This window comes from Zeus faber (assembly GCF_960531495.2).
Source record: "Zeus faber genome assembly, chromosome: 20".
Taxonomy (NCBI): Eukaryota; Metazoa; Chordata; class Actinopteri; order Zeiformes; family Zeidae; genus Zeus; species Zeus faber.
The window spans coordinates 6857644-6882927 of record NC_137207.1 but is presented as its reverse complement, the minus strand read 5'-3'; the positions used below and the strand labels follow the sequence as shown (position 1 = coordinate 6882927).

At 47.4% G+C, this 25284-nt stretch overlaps 3 protein-coding genes across 3 annotated transcripts; 2 read left to right on the top strand and 1 right to left on the bottom strand.

Annotated features, from left to right (window-relative positions):
- Positions 1–4349: 4349 nt before the first annotated feature.
- fscn2b (fascin actin-bundling protein 2b, retinal) lies at positions 4350–13682 on the top strand (the record flags this gene model as incomplete). The annotated part of the gene is made up of 6 exons (XM_080021056.1): positions 4350–4442; positions 5095–5821; positions 11969–12125; positions 12945–13066; positions 13189–13356; positions 13477–13682. The coding sequence occupies 6 exons, from the start codon at positions 4350–4352 to the stop codon at positions 13680–13682; spliced, it is 1473 nt and encodes a 490-aa protein (XP_079877182.1).
- A 1588-nt stretch (positions 13683–15270) lies between these two features.
- On the bottom strand, positions 15271–21180 carry faap100 (FA core complex associated protein 100; the record flags this gene model as incomplete). The annotated part of the gene is made up of 9 exons (XM_080020730.1): positions 15271–15504; positions 15735–15821; positions 16049–16162; positions 16641–17577; positions 17811–17967; positions 18846–19702; positions 19919–20025; positions 20781–20942; positions 21160–21180. 9 exons carry the CDS (start codon positions 21178–21180, stop codon positions 15373–15375), a joined length of 2574 nt encoding a protein of 857 aa, XP_079876856.1. The 3' UTR covers positions 15271–15372.
- A 41-nt stretch (positions 21181–21221) lies between these two features.
- birc5a (baculoviral IAP repeat containing 5a) lies at positions 21222–25274 on the top strand. The gene is made up of 4 exons (XM_080021033.1): positions 21222–21377; positions 21825–21934; positions 23299–23416; positions 25065–25274. The coding sequence occupies exons 1-4, from the start codon at positions 21270–21272 to the stop codon at positions 25155–25157; spliced, it is 429 nt and encodes a 142-aa protein (XP_079877159.1). The 5' UTR covers positions 21222–21269; the 3' UTR covers positions 25158–25274.
- The last annotated feature ends 10 nt before the right edge of the window (positions 25275–25284 follow it).

Below are 25284 nucleotides of genomic sequence, written 5' to 3'. Positions count from 1 at the left end.
TTCAACCATTCAGTCAAGTTCCTCCCTTCCTCCCCTCTTTCGTTCTTCACCACCCCCACCCCATCTATCTCTCCCTCCATTTTTCTATTCCGTTGCTTGACTTTTCTCCCCCCGTGTGCCCCATATCCCTTCCATGCCCCTCTCTCCCTCTATCCTTTCCTCCCTGCCTCCCTCCCTCTTTCCATCCGCCCTGCTCCTCCCGCCACACGCACACACACGCACACACACACACGGACGCACGCGCACACACACACACACACACACACACACACACACACACACACACACACCGTCTCCTTGGAGGAGCTGTAATGATAGCTATTTGAGTGTCATCAGAGGGGCGCAGTAATGGCTTCTGAAGCACCATTCTGCAGTTGCCACGGCAAACCTGGCACAGCCGACATCACGGAATAAGGCACTAGGGGTGGGGGCAGAGGGTTGACGGGTGGGTGGGTGGGTGGGTGTGTGGGTGAGAGAGAGAGAGAGCGAGAGAGAGAGAGAGAGAGAGAGAGAGAGAGAGGGGAGGGGGAGAAAAAAACACAGCTAAAACATCTGGTTGGCCATCGACAGACGTCACCGCGCCAACGGCGGCGGGAGCGCCGGCAACATCGACAGACGATGACACGGCCGCTCGGGGCCACGGCGGGCGAGCTAATGATGCGTGGGATAGGACACACATGAGGGGGAAGCGCACTTACAGTGATAATAGTCACCGTAATGAAAATAATAGCACTGATAACAATAGCAGCGTGGAGCCCCCCTTTTTTTTGATTTTTTTTGATTTGCGAACAGGCCGAGCATTTCTGTCTCTCCACCCCCCCTCACACCCTTTCCAACCTCTCACTCTATTCTGCTGTCTTCTTCTCCTTCTTCTTCTTCCCCCCCTTTCTTCTTCTTCACTCCTTCCTCTCATCTGCATCTGGGTTCTATTTTAAGAGAGGGGATAGAAACACAGCAAGAACAAGAGACAGAGAGAGAGCGAGAGAGAGAGAGAGAGAGTCTGGTTTTTAGGGGGGCTCAGGTATGCAAATGGGGGATTCTGATTTGTGGTTTGTGTGTGTTATTTGATAGATGACGGGAATCGAGTCCACAGACATGGGGACACTGGTGATGAGGTGAACACACACACACGCACGCATACACATACACAGACACACGGATACACACACACACACACACACACACACACGCACACACACACACACACACACACACACACACACACACTCACGCACACGCACACACACACACACACACGAAAATACTCTGCTGGGCACGCAAACATCTTCTTTCCCTCACAAACGCAGACAAATGCGTGTTTTTTTTAGTAGCCCTCAACCGTTTTTTTTGTTTTTTTTATTCACTGCTTATTTTTTGTCAGATTAATTTCATCCGCTTGTTCTGAATTTGTGTAAGTGTCTATACATATCAACCCAAACGCATCTGCACTGATGTTTTCAATTTGATCGTTTATATTTAATGTCATGCTCCATCGCGTGAAATCAAAACAATAAATAATCCCGAAAACAAACCGAAGGCGTTGCAGTTTTCTTCCAGGGAAACGTGTCGGTGGTGGAGTTGACTTGAGACGCATTAGACCAGTGGGTGGAACAGTGTCGCCCTCTGTCGGATCCAGTCTCTCATCATCCTCCGGTTTACAGAAATGACATTGAATTTAAATTGCTCATTTTAATTATTCATTGTAGGACGTGGTTTGAAAGTTTCACATTATCCATGAATTATATTGAAATGTATACGTGATGATAATAATACAAATAATAATAATAACAACAAAAACAACAACAACAACAAATAGACAAATATACAATAAAATATACAATAAAAACGGTTGACTGTACACAATAAAATAACACAAACCTTAATGATAAACAGCAACGTAAAAAAAACGCAACCGAAAAAAGAACAGAAGAAAAAAAAAATCAAAATAAAAAGAAATAAAAAATAGAAGCACGTCAGAATTAAATAAACCATAATAATAACAAAAGGTATATACCATATAACACAATTAATGTAAGTCTTTCTGACGGTCCATGACACTCAATTCTTTTTCAATAAAGGAATGTATTCAAATAGTAAAGTTTGGTTAATTGCTGAGGCCCCCCCTCCTCCTTGTGACGCAATGATGAGAAAATACAAGGTTGTGGTGGAGTGAATTGTGTGGCTACGTTTGAATAACATGTATGTTGATGTGCGTCAAAGCCTTGGTGTACGTTTACGGTCTGTGGTTAGCAGATGGCGATGTGTTTGATTGTGTCTCTGGGTGTGTGTGTGTGTGTGTGTGTGTGTGTGTGTGTGTGTGTGTGTGTGTGTGTGTGTGTGTGTGTGTGCAGAGAGGGCTACGGCAGTAGATTAGCCAGGTTGGGATGATTGGGTTGAGGATTAGGAGGAATCAGGAACCTCCCTGTCTGTTTACTCCACTGCCTTAATATCAGGCTGATTGGTGAAGGTTGATTATACACACACACACGCACACACACACACACACACACACACACACGCGCCCAGTAAACAGTGCAGCATACCCCAACAGGCTCGGTACACACTCCACGCACACATAAACATTTCCTCATCTGTATGTACATATAGATGTATATAGAAGGAATATGTCTTCCTGAAACAGCTGACTTTCATCCCCCAGTCTCCCCAGTCTCCCCAGTCTCCCCCGGGTCCATCCCCACTCTCCCGCCTCTGGTCCCATCCACACTGACCCAAAGAGCTTGCAATCAGAGATGCTGTGTAACACAAGCCCATGCCGGGCAGGTAAGAGGAAACGCACTCAGGCTGCATCGGCCCACGGGCACGGGGAGCGCTCCGATTACACGCGCGCGCGTGTGGGTGTGTGTGTGTCAGTGTGTGTGTGTGTGTGTGGGCGCGTGCATTGTTTCCCGTTACCTGTCTTTGTTTGCGCCGTGTGATAACGATGGCGCAGGTGGAGAAAGGCAGGATTACACACGGCAGCTCACAGAGCGAGAGAGAGAGAGGGGGGGGGGGGGGGGGGGGTGGAGGGAGGATGGCGAGAAAGAGCAGGAGTTGAAAAAGGAGCTTAGAAGAACAGAGGGGGGAGAGAACGAGAACGAACTCTTTGTCGCGCGGCGGAGGGTTTGCGTTGCCGCGGGAGAGAGAGAGAGAGAGAGAGAGAACAAACAAACGAAAGAAAAAACACCTGTGCGCGACCCCGCGTGACCTCTGGCCAACCACGACGCCCTGTCCACGCGCCGCTGCTCGCGCCCGCTCTTTCTAAAATTTGACTATAGCCTGTGGCGCACGCTCCGGGAATTACAGGACCAGGTGGGAAGAAGAGAGAGAGAGAGAGAGAGAGAGAGAGAGAGAGAGAGAGAAGGGAGGAAGGAGGGAGGGAGGGAGAGAGAGAGAGAGAAGGAAGGAGGGAGGGAGAGAGAGAGAAGGGGGGAGGCAGGGAGGGAGAGAGAGAGAGAGAGAGAGAAGGAAGGAGGGAGGGAGGGAGAGAGAGAGAGCGAGAGAAGGGGGGGAGGGAGGGAGAGAGAGAGAGAAGGAAGGAGGGAGGGAGAGAGAGAGAGAGAAGGAGGCAGGGAGGGAGAGAGAGAGAAGGAAGGAGGGAGGGAGGGAGGGAGAGAGAGAGAGAGAGAAGCAGGGAGGGAGAGAGAGAGAGAGAGAAGGAGGGAGGCAGGGAGGGAGAGAGAGAGAGAGAGAAAGGGGGAGGCAGGGAGGGAGAGAGAGAGAGAGAGAGAGAAGGGGGGAGAAAGGAGGAAGGAAGGGGGGTGACGTCAAATTCCGGATTGAGCCTCGTTTGTTTCTAATCCCGATTATAAACAACAGGAGGCGGACTACGGGAGGGAGGGAGGGAGGGAGGGAGGGAGGGAGGGGAGGCGAGGCGGGGGAGAACCGAGCATCACAGTCGAGAGGGAAGGGAGGAAAAAAGAAACAACACGGAAAGAAAGACAGGTAGAGAGAAGCAGAATAACCAGGAGGAAGAAGGGGGGGAAAGAAGAAAGTTCTTAAATCTGGGAAGTGGAATTAAAACCGCAGGACCTGCAGAGAAGGAAACCACAAAACCACAGTGAGTAAATTAGGAGGCTGGAAAAATGTAAAAAATAGGAGAGGAAAAAAAAGAAAAGAAAATAAGAGGGCGGTCTGTGGTCCGAGGGAGTGCTTTATAAGGCTGCACCTTAATGAATTGATTTCCTGTCTTTCTGCTTTTCTAGTTTCATTATTCTCCGTGACCTCAAACTCCCCGAGCTCCCTCCCCCGTACAGTCTCTCTTCATTTTCAGTCCTATTTTTGGTGTGTTTTTTAACCCCCCTTTTCACTGCTTTCCTCCCCCCGTCCTCCTCTGTTAATTGCAGGCCACCATGCCTGCTAATGGGAACCGGCCCTTAAAGCTGCAGTTTGGTCTCATCAATTATGAGAGCCGCTATCTCACCGCCGAGGCCTTTGGTTTCAAGGTACAGCCGTATACAATAGCAGTCACTTAGAAGTACTGAGAAGTTCCGGTGGTTTCTCGCAGCACCCTTACGCTCCGAGCGTTCGGGGCTGCGGCGGGAGCTGGGTGCCGAGCCTTGCCGGTGTTGTAGGGGGGTCATCCCCTACGCCCGTCGGACATGTCTCATGAATCATGTTGCCCAATGCCTGGTATACACCACAGAGTTTTTGCTAGTATTTTTGAGCCCCAGACACATTTTCAAGAGCTTAAGAGAATCATGAGGAAATCTCTTGTCTTAAGAGTCGTTAAGGGACGTGCCACAGTCACCGCCGGTATGTTTGATTCAAAATGGTGAGAAACTCCGGTGATCCGTCCACGACTTGTCTGAGACTCTTGCGGGAATATCTGGATGGTTTGATGTGATCATAAATCTTCGCTCTAGGCTCCTGAAGTGTGCGCTAAAACCCCAAGATATGTGATCACCGTCCTTGCTAAACCCTCTCGTGTGTGCACTACTAGGACGGACAGAAGTCTTTGTGTGTGTGATTTTGTCCTTTGAAAGTCTTTTTGGTGCATCCCTGCCGTAAAAGTCACCATTTGAGGATTGGTGCCGGGCAGTGTTAACGTTGTGGTACTTTGAACTCAAGAGTCGTGGTCTTTTTGACATCTTTTAGGTGAACGCCTCAGCGCCCAGTCTGAAGAAGAAGCAGATCTGGACCCTGGAGCAGGACTCCCAAGACGGCCAGGTGGTGTACCTGCGCAGCCACCTGGGCCGCTACCTGGCCTCTGACAAGGACGGGAAGGTGTCCTGCGAGGCCGAAGGGCGTAACACCGACTGCCGCTTCCTCATCGTCGCCCAGTCGGACGGCCGCTGGGCCCTGCAGTCCGAGCAGCACCTCCGCTTCTTCGGCGGCTCGCACGACTACCTGTCTTGCTTCGCCCAGGTCATCACGGACACCGAGCTGTGGGCAACGCACCTGGCGCTCCACCCGCAGGCCAACCTGCTCTCCGTCGCCCGCAAGCGCTACGCACACCTCTCTGCGGAGGACGGGGAGGTGGCGGTGGACCGTAATATCCCGTGGGGCGTGGCGGCGCTCCTGACCCTCGTCTACCAGGGCGGTAAGTACTCCCTCAAGACCTGCGACAGCCGCTACCTCGGCAACGACGGGAAGCTGCTGACGCAGAGCGGGAAGTCCACGGCGTACACCCTGGAGTTGAAGTGCGGGAAGCTGGCCTTCAAAGACTGCGAGGCGAAGTACCTGTCTCCCATGGGGCCCACCGGCACCCTGCGGTCTGGGCGCTGCTCCAAGCCCGGAAAAGATGAGCTGTTTGACCTGGAGGAGAGTCACCCACAGGTGGTGCTGATGGCAGCTAATGGGCGCTACGTGTCCATAAGACAAGGTGGGAACACTCAACACGCCATCGCATGGGCTGGGTGGAGTTTCACATTGTCAGTTGATTAAGCCTCCCGTGTCTCGTACCGTTTAAGCCTTCAATCACACACAGGGCTGAGAATGTTTTACCATTTATAATAGAATATTTTTCTTTACTGCATCACGTAACCGGATTACTTTTTGTTTACTTTAAACTTTTTAAAACACAGTGTATAAAGACAAACCAGACATTTTAGAAAAGGATAAGATGAAGGATTAAGAAGTAGGCTTTACAGGTCGTAGCTATGATTAAATGGAAGGGGCTCCTCCGAGTTGCTGCTGAAAGCACCGAACTGACATACAGTGCACACATACATAATGTAGCAGCGTATTCAGTACAACTTTGACAACTGCTACAATTACTACGACTAGCCTATAGTTTTACGGTGCACTGATATGCCTTGAGAAAACTGAGCTTACAGATGCAGAGGAAGTGTAATTGTTGGTGGACACGCTGAATATGCATGACCCAGGAATAGACGCCTTTCGAATGATTGGCAGATGACAGCCAGTAATTATGGGTAATGTAGTCTGTTGCGTTAACGAGCCCTCTCCCCTCAATCTGCATATGCACATCATTTTGGCTCCTGTTGGATCTTTCCAGGAAAACAAGATGGACGTGGCTAATGAGATGGACCTGACCTAAATATGTCATTCATTTCAAACAACCTTCCTGTGATTTGAATGTCGTTCTATTGTTAAAGCTCGGTTCTGATTTTTTCTTCTTCCTGGGGGATTTGTTTAAGGATAGGATATGTAATGAAGACGTGGCAGGGGGTTACTTACTTTCTTTATATTTTGGCAATATAAGAAATACGACGAACGATTGTCTTCTTCAAATGTTCCCATCATTTTACCAAAGACCTCAAGATGGCTTATCCGTCAAAGATTGTGGACCAGGGGCAGGCAGAGGAGGCTGTCGGTGGAAGGGGGCGGTGATTTTGATCATTTGCATTTAAAAGGAGGTTGTTTGAAAATCTCTTCTAGCATTGATGATGCAACAATGCTCGTGCCCTTTGCCTTCGTAACCCCTGATACAGTAGCTCTCGGTTGGTGCCGTCCAATGTCTCCATTCTCCGGTCTAGTGATAAGGCTGTTTCAACAGGTTATCCAACCAGCGTGCACACAGTTCAGCACTGTCGCTGCGCTGATGGATTACTCCCCCGTTCCATGCTGGCCTCACAGCCACCCGGGTTTAAATAGATAGGATCAAAAAAAAGGCTGCCATTTGTTGTTAGTGTGAAATGACAACAACAGCATCGCATTTTGTCGATTTACATAACCATAGGTTTAGTCTAAGTACTTGTTATCATGACATTTACTGTTGGCCTGTGTATGTGTGAGTGGTTGAAATTGGGTTTGGGGTGGATCGGCGCACACCAATATTCACCACACTTGGCCACGACGGCATGTCCACGGGCTGCAGATTCTTGTCTGTGGGTTAGAGTTACCCCAGCGCTGGGTGCTGTAACTGTATAGCTGCCTGGTCATTGTTCCTGGGGACCAGCGGGGGCTGGAGGCAATAACCAAATGGCTACAAGCGCGGCGAGCTGATTGGCTGTGAGGGTTGTGCGGCCAGAGGGCAGGAGAGATAAGGGCAGTGACGCACATATTAAGAAATGGAGTCCAAACCACCAGTGAATATTGTGCGCACCTGAACTTTTGACCATCAAGCAAAATGAAGCAAGGATTATTAAATATAACTGTGCATTCAGAAATAAAAGTGGTACGCAAGCAAAGTTCGAAATGATTTAAAATCGACATCCCCATCACACACAGCGTCACACACTCACACAAACACACGTACGTGCACTGGAACACACGCAATTGTGCGCTCTACATGCAAAACCATAGAAACCATTTTTCTCTCTCTCTTTAACTCTGCGTACACTTGTCCTGTTCAAACAAAAGCTTTCTCTTTCTCTGACACACTCACCCACATACACAGTCCCACTGGTGGCGAGTGGTGAAGTGAGGTGAGTGCGTTGAATTATTGATGGAGTCAGCCCGTGTTCATAGAAGGAGCGGTAGGGGGGGTGGGGGTCCCTTTTCAGAAACCCTAGCCGCTTCCTTGCAGTGGCCAAAGACTCTCCGCCCCTCCGCTCTCAGGCTCCCAGATTGGGGTGACCCTGCCCCCACGCCGGCAAAGGCAGTCACAGTAGGCTCCCACCGACAAGAAAGCCAATCATTCTTCACCTTTTTCAACACATAGAGACCAGCACTCGACAGGGAAAAAATTCCATTTGCGTTTCACATGATGGAAGCAGCATTTACTGAAAGTGATCAAATACAACAAAGTAGGATGGTCAATCTGAGAATATATTCAATGCTGTCACAATTTACAGTGATAGCTGGCATAAAGTAACGCTGTGTGTGCGTGTGCCCTCTAGAGATGTTAACTGGACAATACACATTTCTGTTACCTCGTTGAAAATCAGTGTGTTGTTTGAAAGAGTTTGGGAGAAAGTTGTATGAAAAATTGAGCAATAAGAACAGCAGGCAAAAAAACATTAAAAGGAATGCGACAAAAAAGGAGAGGCGGGGGAACTGTACGGGAGTAGTGAACAAACGAAAGTTGAATTCCAAGGAGAAAGCAGTGAGCAGCACCGCCGAGGGACGTTAAGCTCTGCTGTTAGCGCCCCCGGAGTACGTGACAAAAGGGGGGACGCCGACGGGGAGGAGGAAAGAGGGGAGAGTGCGCGGGGCAGGAGAATGGATGGTGGGATAAAAAGTGCGGAGGGACTCTCGGAGGAGTTTAGGACAAAAGGCGTAGGTGTATGCGGGCGGGACCGGCGCAGCCTCCCCATTGTCACCGGCACTGCTGCGTTCGCACATAAATCAACACCTTGGCATGGACTCCCAGCAGAGCAGAGGTGTCATGTTTACTATCTCATTTAAAAGGCACTGCAAATGATGTGAATGCCTCGTTAATAAAGCAGTTTGAGATGTTTTAAAATGGCTTTGTTGATTCACCTTCCGCGCACTTTCATACAAAGTCAAAAACACGTTGTAAATAGCTCCCTGAAAGATTCAGAAGTGTGTGTTTACTATGCTTATCCTGTTCTGTGTGCAAGTCTGTGTCTATGCACATGTGATGACTGCCATCATTTCTCTCATCACCTGCCCGGTATCCTAAGACCACAGTGATGCACTCACCCTGGAAAGAGAAAAAAATAGATGATCCTACGCAGACAAATACTTTCCATCAGCGTGCGCGCACACACACGCATGCACACACACACACACACACACACACACGCAAACACACACTCACACACATAAATGTGCACAACGCGCTGGAATGAGAAACAGACAAAGATGAATAGAGGGACAGACAGGAGAAGAAAATGCAACAGTGAAGGATGAGGGATTGAGAGAAACAGGAAAATAGGTGATAGTGCGGCAGTGGCATCACCTTACCATTAATAATGGATGCCAGAGCCATCCATCGCTGATTGATTAGTCAGGCCTGCTCCAGTTTTTCAGTTCCAGGTAGGACAACAGCGGAAAGTGGAGCTGGGAAGTGGGGCCTGTCCCAAAATGTTCACACACTCCTGAGATAGTAGCGTGTGCTTTAGTGTGAACACATTTGTGTGTATCCGTTTGGGGGTCTTTGTTTGTCCATGCTTGCTTTATGTGTGTGTGGTGTTGAGAGACCAGAATTTGATCCAAAATATTGACATTGAATATACAGTGTGTGTGTGTGTGTGTGTGCATGTGTGCATGTGTGCGTGTGTGTGAGAGAGACCGATAGAATAGCACATAGCGGTATGTGCGCTATGCTGTATGGTCTACGAGTGTGTATGCTTGTTTAGTATGTCTGACCAACTGGAGGGGTCAGAGATGGTCTCTCCAATACAGCAGGTGATAGCCCAGATTCCTGGCTTGGGTCCCACCCTATCCAATCTCTTCTTCTATCGTTCTCAATTTCATGCCCTTCTTCAATCCGCCTTCTTCCTCTCCTCCCTCTCTCATTCCTCTGGTCTTTCAGAAAGCCGCGGCGAGGTACCAGCTGAGCCCTGTCTGCGGACTGTCTCTGACTTGGCTTAGGGTGAAATGGACACGTTAAATCAGTAAACAGAGCATGACATTGAGTTGGGATGAGAGAGCGTGCAGGGACAATGGTCGACCGAGCGCGGATCGTAAAAAGTGCAGACTTTGGGGGATGGAATGTTTAGTTCACATGCAATTCAAATTAGCGGTTTAAGCGGCTGTATAAATTTGCAAGATTTATTCATCATATATAAAGTGCTTACAGATACATAGATTACCATGGTGGGTTTGGAAGCACAACCTAGGCCTTCCATGTCCTCACAATGCTGTCCCCGTACACACACATTCCAACTCATTGTAGAAAAGACTGGTTTGTGAGTGGTCCTCTGGTGACGGTTCATCTTCCCAGGGCACAGGTGGGCACACCTGTGCCATTCATGACAAGTCGGCATGAGGTGGCAATGCGGATTGCAGTAGATAGTCGTGTCGGGTTATATTTTTTTGTATATCTTTGCATGTTTTCCACGTTTTTGCGCATTTTTCCGTTTATTGGCTCGGGGGTTGAGAGGGGCCGGTAATTATCTGTGTATCCTGCTAAGCACAGGCCTTGAAATCCTCCGTTCTTTTCCTGTTCTTGCCTCCATTCTATCGTTGAGGGGATTCATGGGTTGAAAGGCTGGTAGTCCAAAGCTGATTATATCAGAGCCCCGCTGCGATGAAGGGGGTGGGTGGTGGCGGTGGGTGTAAGGTTGGAAGGCACGAGGGCAGAGAGGGGAAGAAGGAGATATGGAGGGGGGGGGGGGGGGGGGTGCGAAGGGGAGGCCAAACAGGAGAGCAGGGGGAGATGCTGTGGGGAGTAAAGCGCACAGATCAGTGTCATTAAAGGATTAGGAAATAACTTGGAGATAGGATGTATCTAATTTAGGGGTTTAGTCTGCCACAATCTGCAACCTGGCTGTGGGAAATAGCCACGGGTTTGCTTGTGTAAACAATTGTAATGATGTCAAGATATGGTTCAAAAAATTAGATGACCGTGTTTTGCAGCTTGTATTGTAGCAGTAATACATGTAATGTTTTACCACTGGCTTGATTACGAAGGGCCGATTTAACATTCATTCGCTGTGTATCCGAATGTGTTTTGTGCGTGTGTGCGTGTGCGCGTGTGTGTGTGTGTGCGTGCGTGTGTGCGTATGTGTAAATTCATGGGCTGATAATGACAAGCCCACAGCGGAAAGTATGTTCTCTGTTAAACTAATTGGTTTTTAAGTTATTCCAGTAATTGTTTTGTCAGTCAAAGGTGCTTATTTTGTACCAGGGTGTTAATTAGGCAGCGTGGCTCATAAAAAAAAGTAAAGCCATTAAAGTTGAGTATTATTGTTATGATGCGGACCCGTGTTGCTGCTTATATACTTACAGCGCACAAGATTGTCTTACAGAGACTTCTGTTTGCTTCAATTTTCTAGTATGTATGTATCTATTTGTCTGATATAACATTTGTAGTCCTTAGTACATGTAATGCATGAACAAACATTTGTATTAAGGGACAGAATAACAAAGCCAAAGACACATTTTGCGAGATTTTAAGACTATAAAAGAAGAAATGTGCATGAGGTGACGATGTCAGGAAGGAATGTGAGAGAGTCCGACTTGGTGCAGGGGAATGCAGACCCTCTTACTGTATACCACGCCTAGAACTGCCCCTGCCCAGCAATCAGTAAAAATGTTAATGCCCAACCCTCCACGGTGGGAGTGCCCATGCAGGGCTGGGTATACGTATCAAGGGTAACTCTCAGGACTGAACCACTTAAAAATAACCCAACATCCAGGGATCAGACATGATTACGAGCTCCCTCACACCACGCCAAGCTAAACCTAACAATACAAACTGATCAGCAAGCTGTTGTGTTGCTGTATTCCCCCGGCAATTAACGAGGCGTTAGTATGGCCGCTAAAGACCAAGAAAGCAAGAGAGAAAGCACCCTGGGAAGAAACTTCAGGACATCTTCAGGTGGAGTGGGTCGGTCCGAACCGGTTTACCGGCGTTCCTCGCAAGCCTGTGGAAAGTTCTTTAAGAAAATGGTCTTTATAAGTTCCACAAATGCTGCTTTTATCCCCACCCCAGGAGTCAGCCTGTCAGCCAATCAGGAGGAAGAGACAGACATGGAGACATTCCAGATGGAGATTGACAGGGAGACGAGGAAGTGCATGTTCCGTACCAGCGAAGGGAACTACTGGGCCCTGGTGGCCCACGGAGGCATACAAAGCACGGCCACTGAAATGTAAGGTAGTCCGACCCTGCAGGGTTCTACACATCGACAAGGACAGTGACGCACTGTAGGGCCAGTAGTACTGTATGCTCAGCGTGACAGTGATTGTTCCAACTGTTGGACATGCTTTTTGCTTAGGAATAAAGTCCCTGTGCGGACAAAACTTGAGTGAGCCACAAGAAAAAAACATCATGCCCTGGATAGAGGAGAGGTTTCTGCTATGTTGGTGCTGAAACAGTTTAAAGCCAAATTCACAATGTCTTCTCTTCATTCGGTCGGGATCCGTCTTCCATTGAATTTTTGGAACAACAATCCTTAAGTCCCTGATGCGGCAAATCCGTAATAATTAATTTTAGAGACTTTCCCTTGATAGGGCCCTATGGGAGATTCAAGGGTCCATGACTCAACATAATAATTACTAATGTAATGGAGTTCACTAGAAATTATCCCGAACAGAGATAGTACCGAGACACAGTTATCTCCACCCTCTACACCCAAGTAGATTGAAGACAGCTATACAATGAAATATTAAACCCGCAGGCCTAATAACGAAAGTTCTGTCCTACTGGGGTCACTGAGACAAATGTTGGGTAATGAGTTTGTGTAAGGAGTGCAGGGAACTAAAACATCATTACCTGCATATTTCATCTTAACTAAGACTGTGTTACATTCTACATCATTCTGTGTTTCTACGCCACTGGGTGACCTATAAGACTCCTGATCGGAATGAATAGTCTTATAGGTTACCCAGTCTTATAGGTCACCTCATCTGTTTTCACTCCCAGTTAAGTCTCATCTTTGTTAGGTTTTTTTTTGGTTTGTTTTACATAGGTCAGCCGACACCATGTTTGCAGTGGAGTGGCTGGGGCACAGGGTGGCGCTACGAGCCAACAACGGTAAATACGTCTGCACCAAGAAGAATGGCCAGCTACTGGCAGTCAGTGACTCCATTGGTAAGTCTGGGAACATAAAAATCATCCTTTCTATGGGACTCTTTAATAGCACTGAACCGTTACCGCCGAGCCTTCATTTACCCCGTTTTCTCTGCGTTCCTCTGCTGCCACCCTGTGGCCAGGTGAGGACGAACAGTTGACTTTAAAGCTGATCAACCGGCCGATGCTGATCCTGAGAGGAGAGAACGGCTTTATCTGCCACCACAAAAACTCCAACACGCTGGACGGCAGCCGATCAGTCTACGACATCTTCACCCTGGATTTTAGCGACGGCGCCTACCACATCAAAGGTCAAAACAATGTCTCCTCCAGCTCCACCTGTCCGTGCTTTTCTTATACTGTATACACACTCCCAGTGGTCATCCCTCTCGTGACGATTCCTCTCCTGTTTTCTCCGTGGTGCTGGGTAGGCGCGAGCGGGCGTTTCTGGTACGTGAACAGCGCCGGGCTGGTCTGTTCCGACGGCGACACCCCGGAGGACTTCAGCCTGGAGTTCCCGGAGCACGGCCGCGTCGCCATCCGCGGTAAGAACGGCAAATACCTTCGTGGAGACCAAGGTGGCACACTGAAGGGTGACGGACTCGTCCCAAACAGCTCGGCCCTGTGGGAGTACTGATCCATTCCTGGACCGCGGCAGTGCCGAGACCTCTGGAGATGAGATCCCTAATGGCCCACGGCAGTCAGGATCACGGACCGAGTGATCCTCAGAAAGGACGTCGACTACGTGATCAGCTTCTACCCACATCCCTCGCTCATCGTTTCCTTGGCACAGGTTGAGTTTTGGCGGCAGGGTGGCAGAAAGGCCATCCCTCCAACTAAAAGGTTTTTGGACTCAGTCCCCCTGTGCAGCTGCGCCTCTCTGATTATCCACATCTTAAAACTTCCGGAGGAGTTTGTTCGGCTAACGGATGACGAGTGACAACCCTGGGGTAAAAAAAAAAAAAAAAAAAAAAAAGGCCCCGTCCTTGGAGAAGTACATTTTGAGCTGTGACTTTCCTGGCTGACTTTACATTCATGTTTTGAAGAACCATGTTTATGGCTTCCCACTGACGCTCACCTTAGTTTGACTCTGTTTGACACTTCTCTAAAACTTCAACAATCCTAAGGGTTGCAAATATGTCCCAAAATTTGGAAGGGAAAGGTGGTGCTAAGGAAAGACCAGGGAAAGGGGCTGAATGAAGGAAAATGTATACTGTACTTTGTAGTAATTGTATGCTTAGTACAGTATTTACCAGTGTGGGTCCTTAGCTTTTTCATTTTTTGGACATACAAAAAACGTAATAAAAAAAAAAACCCTCAGGCCATCCAAAATCTTTAAAGAATAGTCAAACGTCTCAATTGATTGGCAATTCACAGTTAATAATTAAGTTGGTGTTTTCACCCCACAACGGAGAAATGTATTGACGAAAACCGGCAAAAGCAGGTAAAAACGAAACTGCTCATCCAGCACTCGCTTGAGGAAGTGGCTGGACAAGACAGGACAAAAAAGATCAATTCACCACTCTTCTATTTGAAGTCACATATCGACCCATTTTAAGTCAATAGCAGAGCAGTGCGGACAGAGAATAGGCCTATTAGCAGGTCAGAATGATTGTGTTTCCTGTACAGACCCATCCCCTCTTAAGTAACAGTAGTAGACTGTAATTATGGCATCCCGGGTACACAGATGCACACAGGGTACTGATATGGACGCGGCTACTAACGATTTCTGAATTTTCATGATTTCAATTTTTTTTTTTTTATTGTTTCCTTCAATATTTCTTATTTTACTCTTCTATGAATATGGAAATAAAACTTGTCTTTAGTGGCGAGACATGTGATTTGTATTTAACAAAGTTTGTTAAATCATAAAAACCTTTTGTCACCTGATGAACGCAAACCCCAGATTTATGCCGGACCTCTATGTCCACGTCCCTTCACCGTCACACTGTTTACTGTTGTGGCTTTAAGAACTTTTAGTCGCGGTCGTACTAAATCCTTGACATTAACGAAGCATGCACGCACCTTGTTTGTGAACCAGTGCCCGCTTTTCCTGTTCAATCTGTGCTCCAAGCTGTCTTGTCGAGTACAACGGACACACACTAAAGTACACACAAAATCAAAACGGTGCATCCAGGGTAGACAGGATAAGAAGAGGGCTTGAGTTTGTACAATAAATGTAATTTTTTTTTGTCTCAAATATCAGTTATGAAATGTTTGCACCATGAATTATGCATCCAGCTCTGGACCAAATAGAATTTGCAATTAACAGATATGAACACCAGGAGTCAGCAAAGAGCATACATGGAGTAGAGGGCTTCGACGGCTCAGACAATGACTAGAGGGTCCTCTCTGAGCTGTCTGTAGACACGGAAAAGCGACAGGTCCGTCTGTTCCCTAGTCGAACCCACCCCAGAGGCCTCTGGGACGCGTGACTCGTGGATACACCGCAACGCCGACTGGAACCCAATAAGAAATGAGCAGAGAGAGAGAGAAAAAAAAAAAAAAGGAGAATGTCTTGAGTCATTATTAGTCATTAAGACAAGACAACCTCTGCTTTAACTCAGGGTGCAATATGGGTTTCTGTTTCTAAATGAAAGATGTCACCGAGGAGAATCTGGAGCGTGTAGGCTTTCATTCCAAACGAGCAGAATTCAGTGATAGCAGCAGACTGTGAACCAGCTCCTACCTCGGCCCGCTGCAGTGCTCGTCTTAAACCCAAAGCCTGAGCGCTCACGGTGGAGGCGGCCTTCTCCGGTGCCCTCTGCAGGAGGGTCTGCAAAGTATTTTGTTCATCAAAACATGTTCATTCATATCAATACACGTCAGTTATCCAGGCCAATTAGAGGAAACGTAAGCTTTGGGTATCTTCTATCTTGTGAAGGCACTCAAGTCATAGAACAACGTCGGCTACACGCTTCGATGCTGGGAAATGTATCCATCTCTACCGTTTTGTTTTTTGTTGTCCAAACTAGCGCCGTCTTTCAGCGTCAAAGTATCTACCTGCATGCGGCACAACACAGCATGGTGCAGTCCGCACACAGCGGCCAAGGAGCAGCTTTCTATCAAGATCTCCACTGTTTTAAGGCCTCCGTCATTCTTCTCCCCGATGGTGACCTGAGGAACACACACGCAGAGAAATCACAAGAAGTAATGCAAAGGGGGCCGATGATTTACTCCGGGAAACGCAATTCTATATTCCAACCATAGATACTGACATTTTAGGATTCTACTGTTGGCGTTACTGAGGTCCTACATCATCGTAGGACAAAAGTCACGATACCTTGATGACAACTAAACTGACTTTGATGGTTGACCTGTTTTGAGCGTGACCGGTGGTGCGTTACTAAGATAATGACACACAATAAAAATTTGAGAAACAATCATTAGTAAAAGATGGACATTATAACCAAGCAGTAGAAGCATTGACGAGAACAGTCAAGTGGAGTTCAGTAAAGTGCATCAAAATGTTAAAGCTAAAGAACTCTCACACACACACACACACACACACACACACACACACACACACACACACACACACACACACACACACACACACACACACACACACACACACACACACACACACACACACCTCTTGAGCTGTCAGCTGGACTGGACACCCAGCCGGACATCGAGCACAGACCACTGGGCTTCTCTCCTGGTGTGGCCCCGTGCTGTCTCCCCCAGAGCGTGTTGGCAGCAGCCATTCCAGAACAGAGACGCACAGACCCCCAGGAGCCACCTTGGACACCTGCGGAGCCGCATCGGGGGCCTCCTTCAAAGGCAGCGTAGCCCCCAGCAGTTCTGATGACACCCTGACGTGTGCAGAGTACTGCTCCCCATCAGCTCCCGGGGAATCTCCCTGCCCCAACCTCCTCTGGTTGACCATACGGGCGCTTAGAAAAGCTTGGATGGCGTCCGCGGGGATGAGTTCTGGGAGCGAAGTTTCCGAGGTTGTTTGCACCCGAAGTGCATCCAACCAATCCACCGTCAGCGTGTCCACGGGCAAACTGAAACAATCGCCGTCCGACCCCGCAGATTGAACTGGATCTCCGCCGGCCAGGAGGCTGGCCAGATCCTCCTGTCCCAGCAGGCTTTGCAGCGTCATGACGAGCGAGCAGTAAACGGTCACTGGGAAGCGCGTGTCACCCGCCGCCACCAGGGGTGCCGCCACTTCAAACGTTTGCCCTGGGTGGAGATTGCGGACGGGGAAGGAGAACGTTCTGGAGGAGTTTTCCCCTCCTGCCGTGAGGGAATGGGACAGCAGTAGAACGGTGACGCAGAGTGTCCAGCCCTGCTCCAGAACATAAGGACTGGAGTTTTCAAGCGTGCAGCTCAGGTTCAACGAGTCTCGTTGTAACAGCGTGCTCCACCGGGCCAGAGCACGGCATCTGATCGGCCTGTTCTGCACGGGGAGACTTCCTTCTGTTTTCCGCTGGGACAGCAGCAGGCAGCTGACGTTCAGCACCTGATTCAGGCGCTTGAGCACTTGGTTTTTGGACTGAATGCTGCTTTTCAACACCGCGGCTCTGAGGGGAAGCGAGACACGAGCACATTCAGCGAAATGGAAAAGCTGTTCTGTCTTGTAACATTCTGTAGATATTTGAGATGGGAATGCCACCTGGGAGTAAATTGCCATCCGCACTAAATTGTCTTTACTCTTGTTTTCCTACTTTTTCTGCACCTTCCTAATTTGCACAAAACCCATATTCATAATGGGAACCCACCAATTGGGGGTCTGTCAAATCCAGTCTAAGTATACCTCTCGCACACATCTCCGATGGCAGCCAGTAGGTCTTTCACCCTTTGGCCCACCTGCGATGAAGGGAGGCCGGGCAACCCTCTTTCCTCGCCCCCTTCGGGTAAGGTGATCCTCTGGAGCCTCCCCTTGGCGCTCAGTCCCAGAAGCTGCACCCGACCTGGTGAGGCGGTGCGTCGCCGCGACAGGAAAACAAAAACACGATGAGGTTAAGTCTGAAGTGCAGAAATGGTTTTTGATAAGGAAAATCTGCAAAAAGGTTGGTGTACAGATATAGATAGAGAGCTTAAAGCTCCTGTGTGCCGCGTCTCTAGTGTGTCCCTCTCTCAATCACCTAGCTGTTTGCCACATGGCTAATACAGCAACAAATAAAATAGAATGTTTGCTGGTTACCAATTATAGAAGCTTTTTCTGGGATGTTATTTGAAAAAAATGGAAATAACGCTTATTGCTAAAGAAGGTTTAGATATACAGAGGTTTCATACTATGACAAAATCTACTTATTGTAAGTATCTGCTTCAGACAAAGGTGACTTGAAAAAAAAAAAGGAAATCGCATAGTGTGCAAAAAGGGATATTAGGGCACACGATTTCCAACACCTCCATCGGTGGATAATCAACTCATTTAGTTTTTCCCACCGCGGCGTCTCCATTAGCTGCCTAGAGGCTAACAAAAGTGCCGCGGCTTTTTATCAACCTTTGACGTCAAGTGATTGTCAGACAGACACTCTAACACATACAGCGTGTGTCAGCCCTTAGGTGGGCAACGCTCCTTAGCATAACAGATGCTGTTGAGCTCCTTGCTGAATTACACATTTTAATTTGTGCATTGTCTCGGCGATTGCTTGGACTGATCGCGAGTGTAAGCAATTGGCCACTTTCAAACCCCTGAAGCTAAATGGCCACTTGATCCATGGACGAATGTTTCTGTTGAGTGCTGTGTGCATGGAACAAAGATTTGATGTAGCTTGTGTATGTAAGAGAGAGGTGGTTAGAGGTGTTCTGACTTCGTATTGAGCTCAGGCCGCAGCGTCTTCACCTGCGGCAGTAGGAATGGGTCTGTCCAGGGCAACAACTCCACAGACATTTAGGCTGATGGGGCTTCCAAGAGCAGCGTCCTTTCCTTCCCGAGCAGCTCCCTCCACCAGGTCCAGTGCCAGGAGATCTGATCCGGTGCTGTAGTAGAACCGCTGCCGGTCCACGCGCCCGCACACCACGGGCCCAGGTACGCAGCCCTCCACGAAACCGGCGACCTCACCCCCTCCTCCTCCTGGCGGCGACCGATGGGAACTGATGGTGACCACCCTGCCCCATCCGCCTGCCGCCACCAACCGCTGCGGAGTGCTCGGGCCGGTTTCCGTGACAGCCGTCACGCCGACGAAGACCACCGGCTGCTGGAGGCTATGAAGGACCCGGACCTGGAGCGGCGGCGGACGCAGAGGGAGGAAGCACAGGCGCCCGTCGGGCAGGCCGCACAGGAAGACGGGCGACTTGGCGAGGGCGGCGTCGACCCCGAAAAGGAGCTTGAAGAGTAGCGGCTCGAGGAGGAAATGGCCGTCTCCCGCGGGTGTCTCGGGAGAACAGGGCGATAGGGTTCGTTCCTCACCGGCATGAACACAGCTCAAAACAGGCTTCTTCTCGGGTCTTCCACACTGGTCTCGCTCCACCGGGAGACCAAGACGAACAACCTTCTCATGGCCACCGGCCCTGGACTCCACAGGGGCCAGTACTTTGTACAGAGTAAAGTGCCAGAGCAAGTCTCTCTGGGACAGGGTGAGGAGAATGGAGCCAACAGAGAGCACAGAAGACACTCCTTGCTCTCTGATGGCCAGCCAATCAGAGGAAACCTCCAGGACTAAGGGGCTGGAGGCCAGATTGGCTGAGGAGCTCGGGACCCTGGAGAGGAGACAGACAAAAGGTCCCTGAGAATCAATAGAGAAGTGGTTGGGTGTTTGTCCTTCATATATATATATATATATACATATATGTGCACACACACACACACACACACACACACACACACATATACATACACACGACAGGGGCAAAGGGGAGACAGCAAAGTGTTGTGCTTAACATATTTTGATCAACAGGAGACACAATGGCGCATACCTAGACATAAGGAACGGCAGGTTTACACAGTAAACTCCTGCCTCACAGGTGGCATAAATGGTCTGCTTGTCGTGGTATTGGATGAGGTCCCTCACAGGGCCGGGAAACTGGAGGGTAGCCTGTGCTAATTGAGAAGCAAAGTTATGAGATGGATGGTTGAATAGATAGACGGATGAAAAATAGATGCAGATACATCGATCTGTATACAAACACACACACACACACACACACACACACACTATTCTGAGTACACTCTGGAGACTGTTGTGCGTGGAAATCCAAGGAGATCAGCAGTTACAGAAATACTTGAACCAGCCCGTCTTGCCCCAACAATGCCATGGTCGAAAACACTGAGATCACTTTGTTTTCCCCCATTCTGGTGGTTAATGTGAACATTAATTGAAGCTACTGACCCATATCTGCATAATTTCATGTATTACACTGATCACACGATTACATAACGATGAGATAATTGCATGAATAAGTAGGTGTACAGGTGTTCCTAATGAAGTGCTAAGGGAGTGTATATGTACAACAATCAGCCACAACATTAAAACCACATGCCTAATATTGTGTAGGCCCCCTTGTGCTACCAAAAACCGACAGATTCCACAAGACCTCTGAAGGTTTCCTGTGGTATCTGGCACCAAGACATTAGCAGCAGATCCTTCAAGTCCTGTTTGTTGTGAGGCGGTGCACCCGCAGATGCTTGATCAGAGTGAGATTGTGGGGAATTCGGAGGCTTTGATTAAAGTTTATCCCGTTTTAATGTTTGATTATATTTAACTTTTGTTTCGTGTTTTCCATCCGTCGCATACCCTTTACATTGAATTGGATTAAATAGACGCAAGGATAGACTTGCCTTTATTTTCCTTTCCTGGATACCGAAGACCGTGACGTGGGCGCCACCATCGCAGAGCAGCACATCTGTCCCGGTATTCAGCAGCTGGACCGCGCGCGGCGTGGAGCAGCCCAGCGCTGCCCACGTCTCCACGGCGCAGCGTCCCTCCATGGAGCCGACAAACTACGACCAAGAAAGAAAACACCTCGTTAAGACTAAACTGAAACAGCGGAAAACACGACGCTACTGCACTTTTTCGACGAACGCAAACTGAACCGGTTGTTGACACAGGACGCGCAGTTCCGCGCCGTGTGGTTCCGGAGTTAGAACTACATTACCCAGCTGGAATACCCGGAAGTCCGGTGGCGCCCGCGACGACTACGTTAACCAGTGGGGATACCCGGAAGTGCGACAGGGTCATCCCGCCAATCAGAATGCGTCCGCCGAAATTTCAAAACGCCGCCCCAGCGAGCCGCTGCGGCGTCGACGCGCGTTCGAAGGTTGCTCGCCATGGACCCACGCCGAGAAGAGGAAACCAAAATGTACTTTTTGGAAAACCGGCTCAAAACCTTCGCCGGGTGGCCGTTCGACGAGGATTGTTCCTGCACCCCAGAGAACGTGAGTGAAGGTCGAGTCTGCGCCGCTAGCACAACGTTAGCATTTTTGGTCACACGTTTTAGGGGTCCGTCGTAACGTCCCGTGTGACGCTGTCCGTTCAATCGCTGCGCGTTTATAGATTACATGTTTGTTTGTTTTTATCTATACTGTTTTTTTCCATCCCAACCTGACACTGTTATGTGAGCAATCCAGCCAGTAAAGAAATGAACCATGGCCAAGCTTGTATACATATTTATTCCGCCTGTACACAACACCCAGTTTATACTTATTATTCAACGTGATGTTGTTGTTGTTGTTGTTGTTGTTGTTGTTGTTGTTGTAAAAAAAAAAAAACGCATTCCAGAAGAGTGTTGCTCCTCACCCTCATAAATTGAATATCACCACAACGTTTCGAAAGAACCCGTTGTTTTGGTGATGTTTTTTTCCTGACATCGCTTGTCATTCCAGATGGCCGAAGCCGGCTTTGTCCACACCCCCTCAGATAACAGCCCCGACACCGCTCAGTGTTTCTTTTGTCAGAAAGAACTGGAAGGCTGGGAACCAGAAGATGACCCAAAGTAAGCACTCCCTATTTCTCCAGCATAGGAAATGTGTTATTGCTCAATGTTGAATGATGGATAAGTCTTGAATATCATTTTAAGTTCCTTCAGTGGTATTTGTATGAAATGAGGGCATCGTCTATTTGCGATCCGTCTTGTTGGGCCTCCAAGTACACGTTGGATAGTTTTCACTGTGGACCTTATTTTAAAAAGATCTAAAGTCTGCAACTGAAAGTCCAAACCTCCCCTGCTGGTGACTTAAAGGGGAATACCACACATTTTCAAGATTAAAATGGCCCAGGCTATCCCCACTAATCGTGATGTGGTCCATAGAACCAACTCGTACTCTTCCGTATCTGAGAACAGGACCATTGGCTATTTGAGATTCTGGGCTGAGCCCTACAGTGCAATGTATTCTTTGGTCGCGCCCCATTGGGATGAATGGAGGATCTCAATTCTATTCGAAATGCGACTTGAAAGAAAAGAAGAAGATCAAGATGAAGATCAAGATCAAGTTCCAAGTTTATTTATCAAATGCACAGAGACACTTGGAGTGTGACTGTACAGTGAAATGCTTACATTACACATTTCCTCACACCAATTTACACAATTAAAAAAATATTTCAGCAGTTATAAAGAACATTTAAATATACACTTTAGGCTTAGAAAATAGTGCAATAAGCTAAACATATGATTACATTTATAAAAAGCAAATGAGCTTTAGACATTAGTTTGTCTTTTACAACAGAAAATAAAATATAATCAAACTACTGTGATTTGTCTGTACTTAAGCAACTTTTTTCTCCTTACCTACTTTTGGTGGGGAATAGTTTTGACCATGTTAGTGCTAAAAATGATTGGTATTCCCACAAGTATATCTAGAAAAGGCTTAATAAGTCTAATTTAACAGAGGTTCATTAGAAAACCCCTCCTTCCGAGGTTGGAAGACTCAAGACTCTTCCAATGTCACTTGAACAGGACAAAGTTGTAGTGTAAAATAATAATAAATTCATATTTTTTTTATAAAAAAATTATTTTAATGCTGTATTCTGTAATGGAGCCAACATTTAGCAGGCAGTCATGGATAAAGAACAAAATGTTTCTCTAGTTCTGTTGGCAATAGGCAGATTACCATCAGGTGGGTTTTTAAGGTCCTGAATGGAGTTTTGTTATTTAATTCCCACACCATCTTGATAATTTTGTTTTTCTAAACAGGGGGAAACAATCAAGCACATTCACTTTCTCTTAAATACCCCCAAACTTTGAATTGACAGATTTCATTATTTTCTTTTTTTAATTCCTCCTTAAAATTTAAGCCCCGGCCTCCTGTATTTGAGTCTTGTCTTTACAATCCGCTCATCTGTCTTTGTCCTGTTTTCCAGAGCAGAGCATAAGTCTCATTCCTCGAAGTGTAACTTCATCAACCTAAAGAAGAATGTGGAAGATCTGTCTGTCGAAGAGTTTCTCAAACTGGAGAAGGAGAGGCGCAAGTTTATCATAGTATGTTCTCTCTCTCTCTCTCTCTGTCTGTGCTATCCCTACAACACACTCACACAGAGGGTGCAGATAAAATGCCGTCCATGCAACATTAGTAGTTACCAGAAGTTAAGATCAGTGTCCAGGATAAAAGTCAGGGTTGTGACCTGCTTGCTGGGTTTCAGAGACAGTGAACCTGATACATCCAGAGATTAATGACATCTATCATCCAAAAACTACAGACGCGGCGGTCAACATTTTTTCAGTTCCGATACATATGTGCCGATACTGATTCTGATGCCGGAGCTTTTTTATTTATTTATTTATTTATTTATTTATTTATTTTCAAGTGGGGGGGGTTATTTATTTACTTTTTTTTCTTCTTCACGTAGATCATAAACCCTTGAACATAAAAATAACTCCTTGAAATCAGTTGAGTAAACGTTATAGTGGGGTTTTTTTTATCCAGAAAATCCCTAGTTTACATTTGTTGCTGTATTTGTTTACAGGCCAGTCTTGCCCGTTACAATGTGGTGGTGACGCTGACCTATTGCACCAAATGGCCAAAGCAGTCGATGCGGCGTCTATAACCCTTGTTTTACCTTCATCTCCTATTCGCACACGCTCTGAATTGCGCTTCACGGGTTAATTATTTGCCAAGTTGAATTCTCGAGCAGGCAGACCTTGAAATGGAATTTGGGTCGGCGGTACCCGATGAGTGAATGGTGTCTGTATCGGCACCCAAAATTGGATTGGATCGGTCCCATCTCTACGAAAACCATTATTTACATGTGTTTTCCACATAGGAACGGTAGGCCACATCATGTTTCTGTGTGATGGTACCAAGAGGCAGCATGTACAGGTTGGATAACAGGAGACCAAGACCTGACCCCTGTGGGACACCACAGAAAATGTTGTCTTACCACGAGATCGAAAGTGTCAACTATATTCAAAATGTTTGATAAGAAATAGACACAATTTAAATTGAGGGAGTAGGGTTAATAGGGCAATTGAAATTTTGCTGCAGCATCACCTCCTTGTGGGAGACGGGCTACATCCATCAACACGAGAAGAAACTCATTCCATTTATGTGAAGAGCGGGGCTCAGCACAGCAGGAGTCAATTTATAATTTGAGCCAAAGCTGTCCTGAAATTGAAGTTATTTTCTTAATAGTTAAGTGTGTTTTTATCGATCTGGTAGTCAACCCGCAGTTTGGTCTTTCTCCATTCAAGATTCAAGATTCAAGATTTTTATTTGTCAATCACGTTCAGCTTTCCAACAGGTTCTCTTTAACAGTCTAGGACTAGATAACAAGTCTGCTGTATTTGCGTGGATAAAACGCTTATTCGTGGACTTGGCATGTTTAGTGGTCCAGGTCTTTTTATTTCATTATTATTTTTTTTATGTCAACCTCTAGAATGGCCACTCACCAGAATATTATGGCCTTCAGAGATCACCAGGTCAAGTGGTGATGGGGTAGCAGCAGCAAATCCATCTAGAAATCCGTGTCTGGGTTTAGGAGGATGGTAAACCGTGAGGAGGAGAAAATAGCCTGTAATTGTAATCAAATCTCATTTTCAACAATGGCAATTTTGCAACCGCTGGCAAGAACAATACATCTTGAGTGTTTCTTATCCCTGTATCGCCCCCCCCCCCCCCTTACCTTGACAGAACCAAGTGTGTAATGATGCCATTCACAAATTTGAGGAGGCTGTCAAACCGAGGAGAACGGCAATAATCAAGACGGCTACGGGCGAAGAGTGACGGGAAGAGGAGATATTTTGTGTTGTCTGTTTTCTATGCTTTTCCTCTTTTTCTTTTTTTTTTTTTTTTTTAAATGCAAAGTTCTTGTTTATAAACATTAAATCCCTGTTGACCCTGTTCACCATCT

Bases quoted from the DNA above. Each gene is read 5' to 3' on its own strand.
- birc5a (XM_080021033.1), top strand. From the start codon at position 21,270: ATGGACCCACGCCGAGAAGAGGAAACCAAAATGTACTTTTTGGAAAAC. The intron at 21,935-23,298 runs GTAAGCACTCCC...CCTGTTTTCCAG, and splicing joins GAACCAGAAGATGACCCAAA to AGCAGAGCATAAGTCTCATT. The intron at 23,417-25,064 runs GTATGTTCTCTC...TTACCTTGACAG, and splicing joins AGAGGCGCAAGTTTATCATA to AACCAAGTGTGTAATGATGC.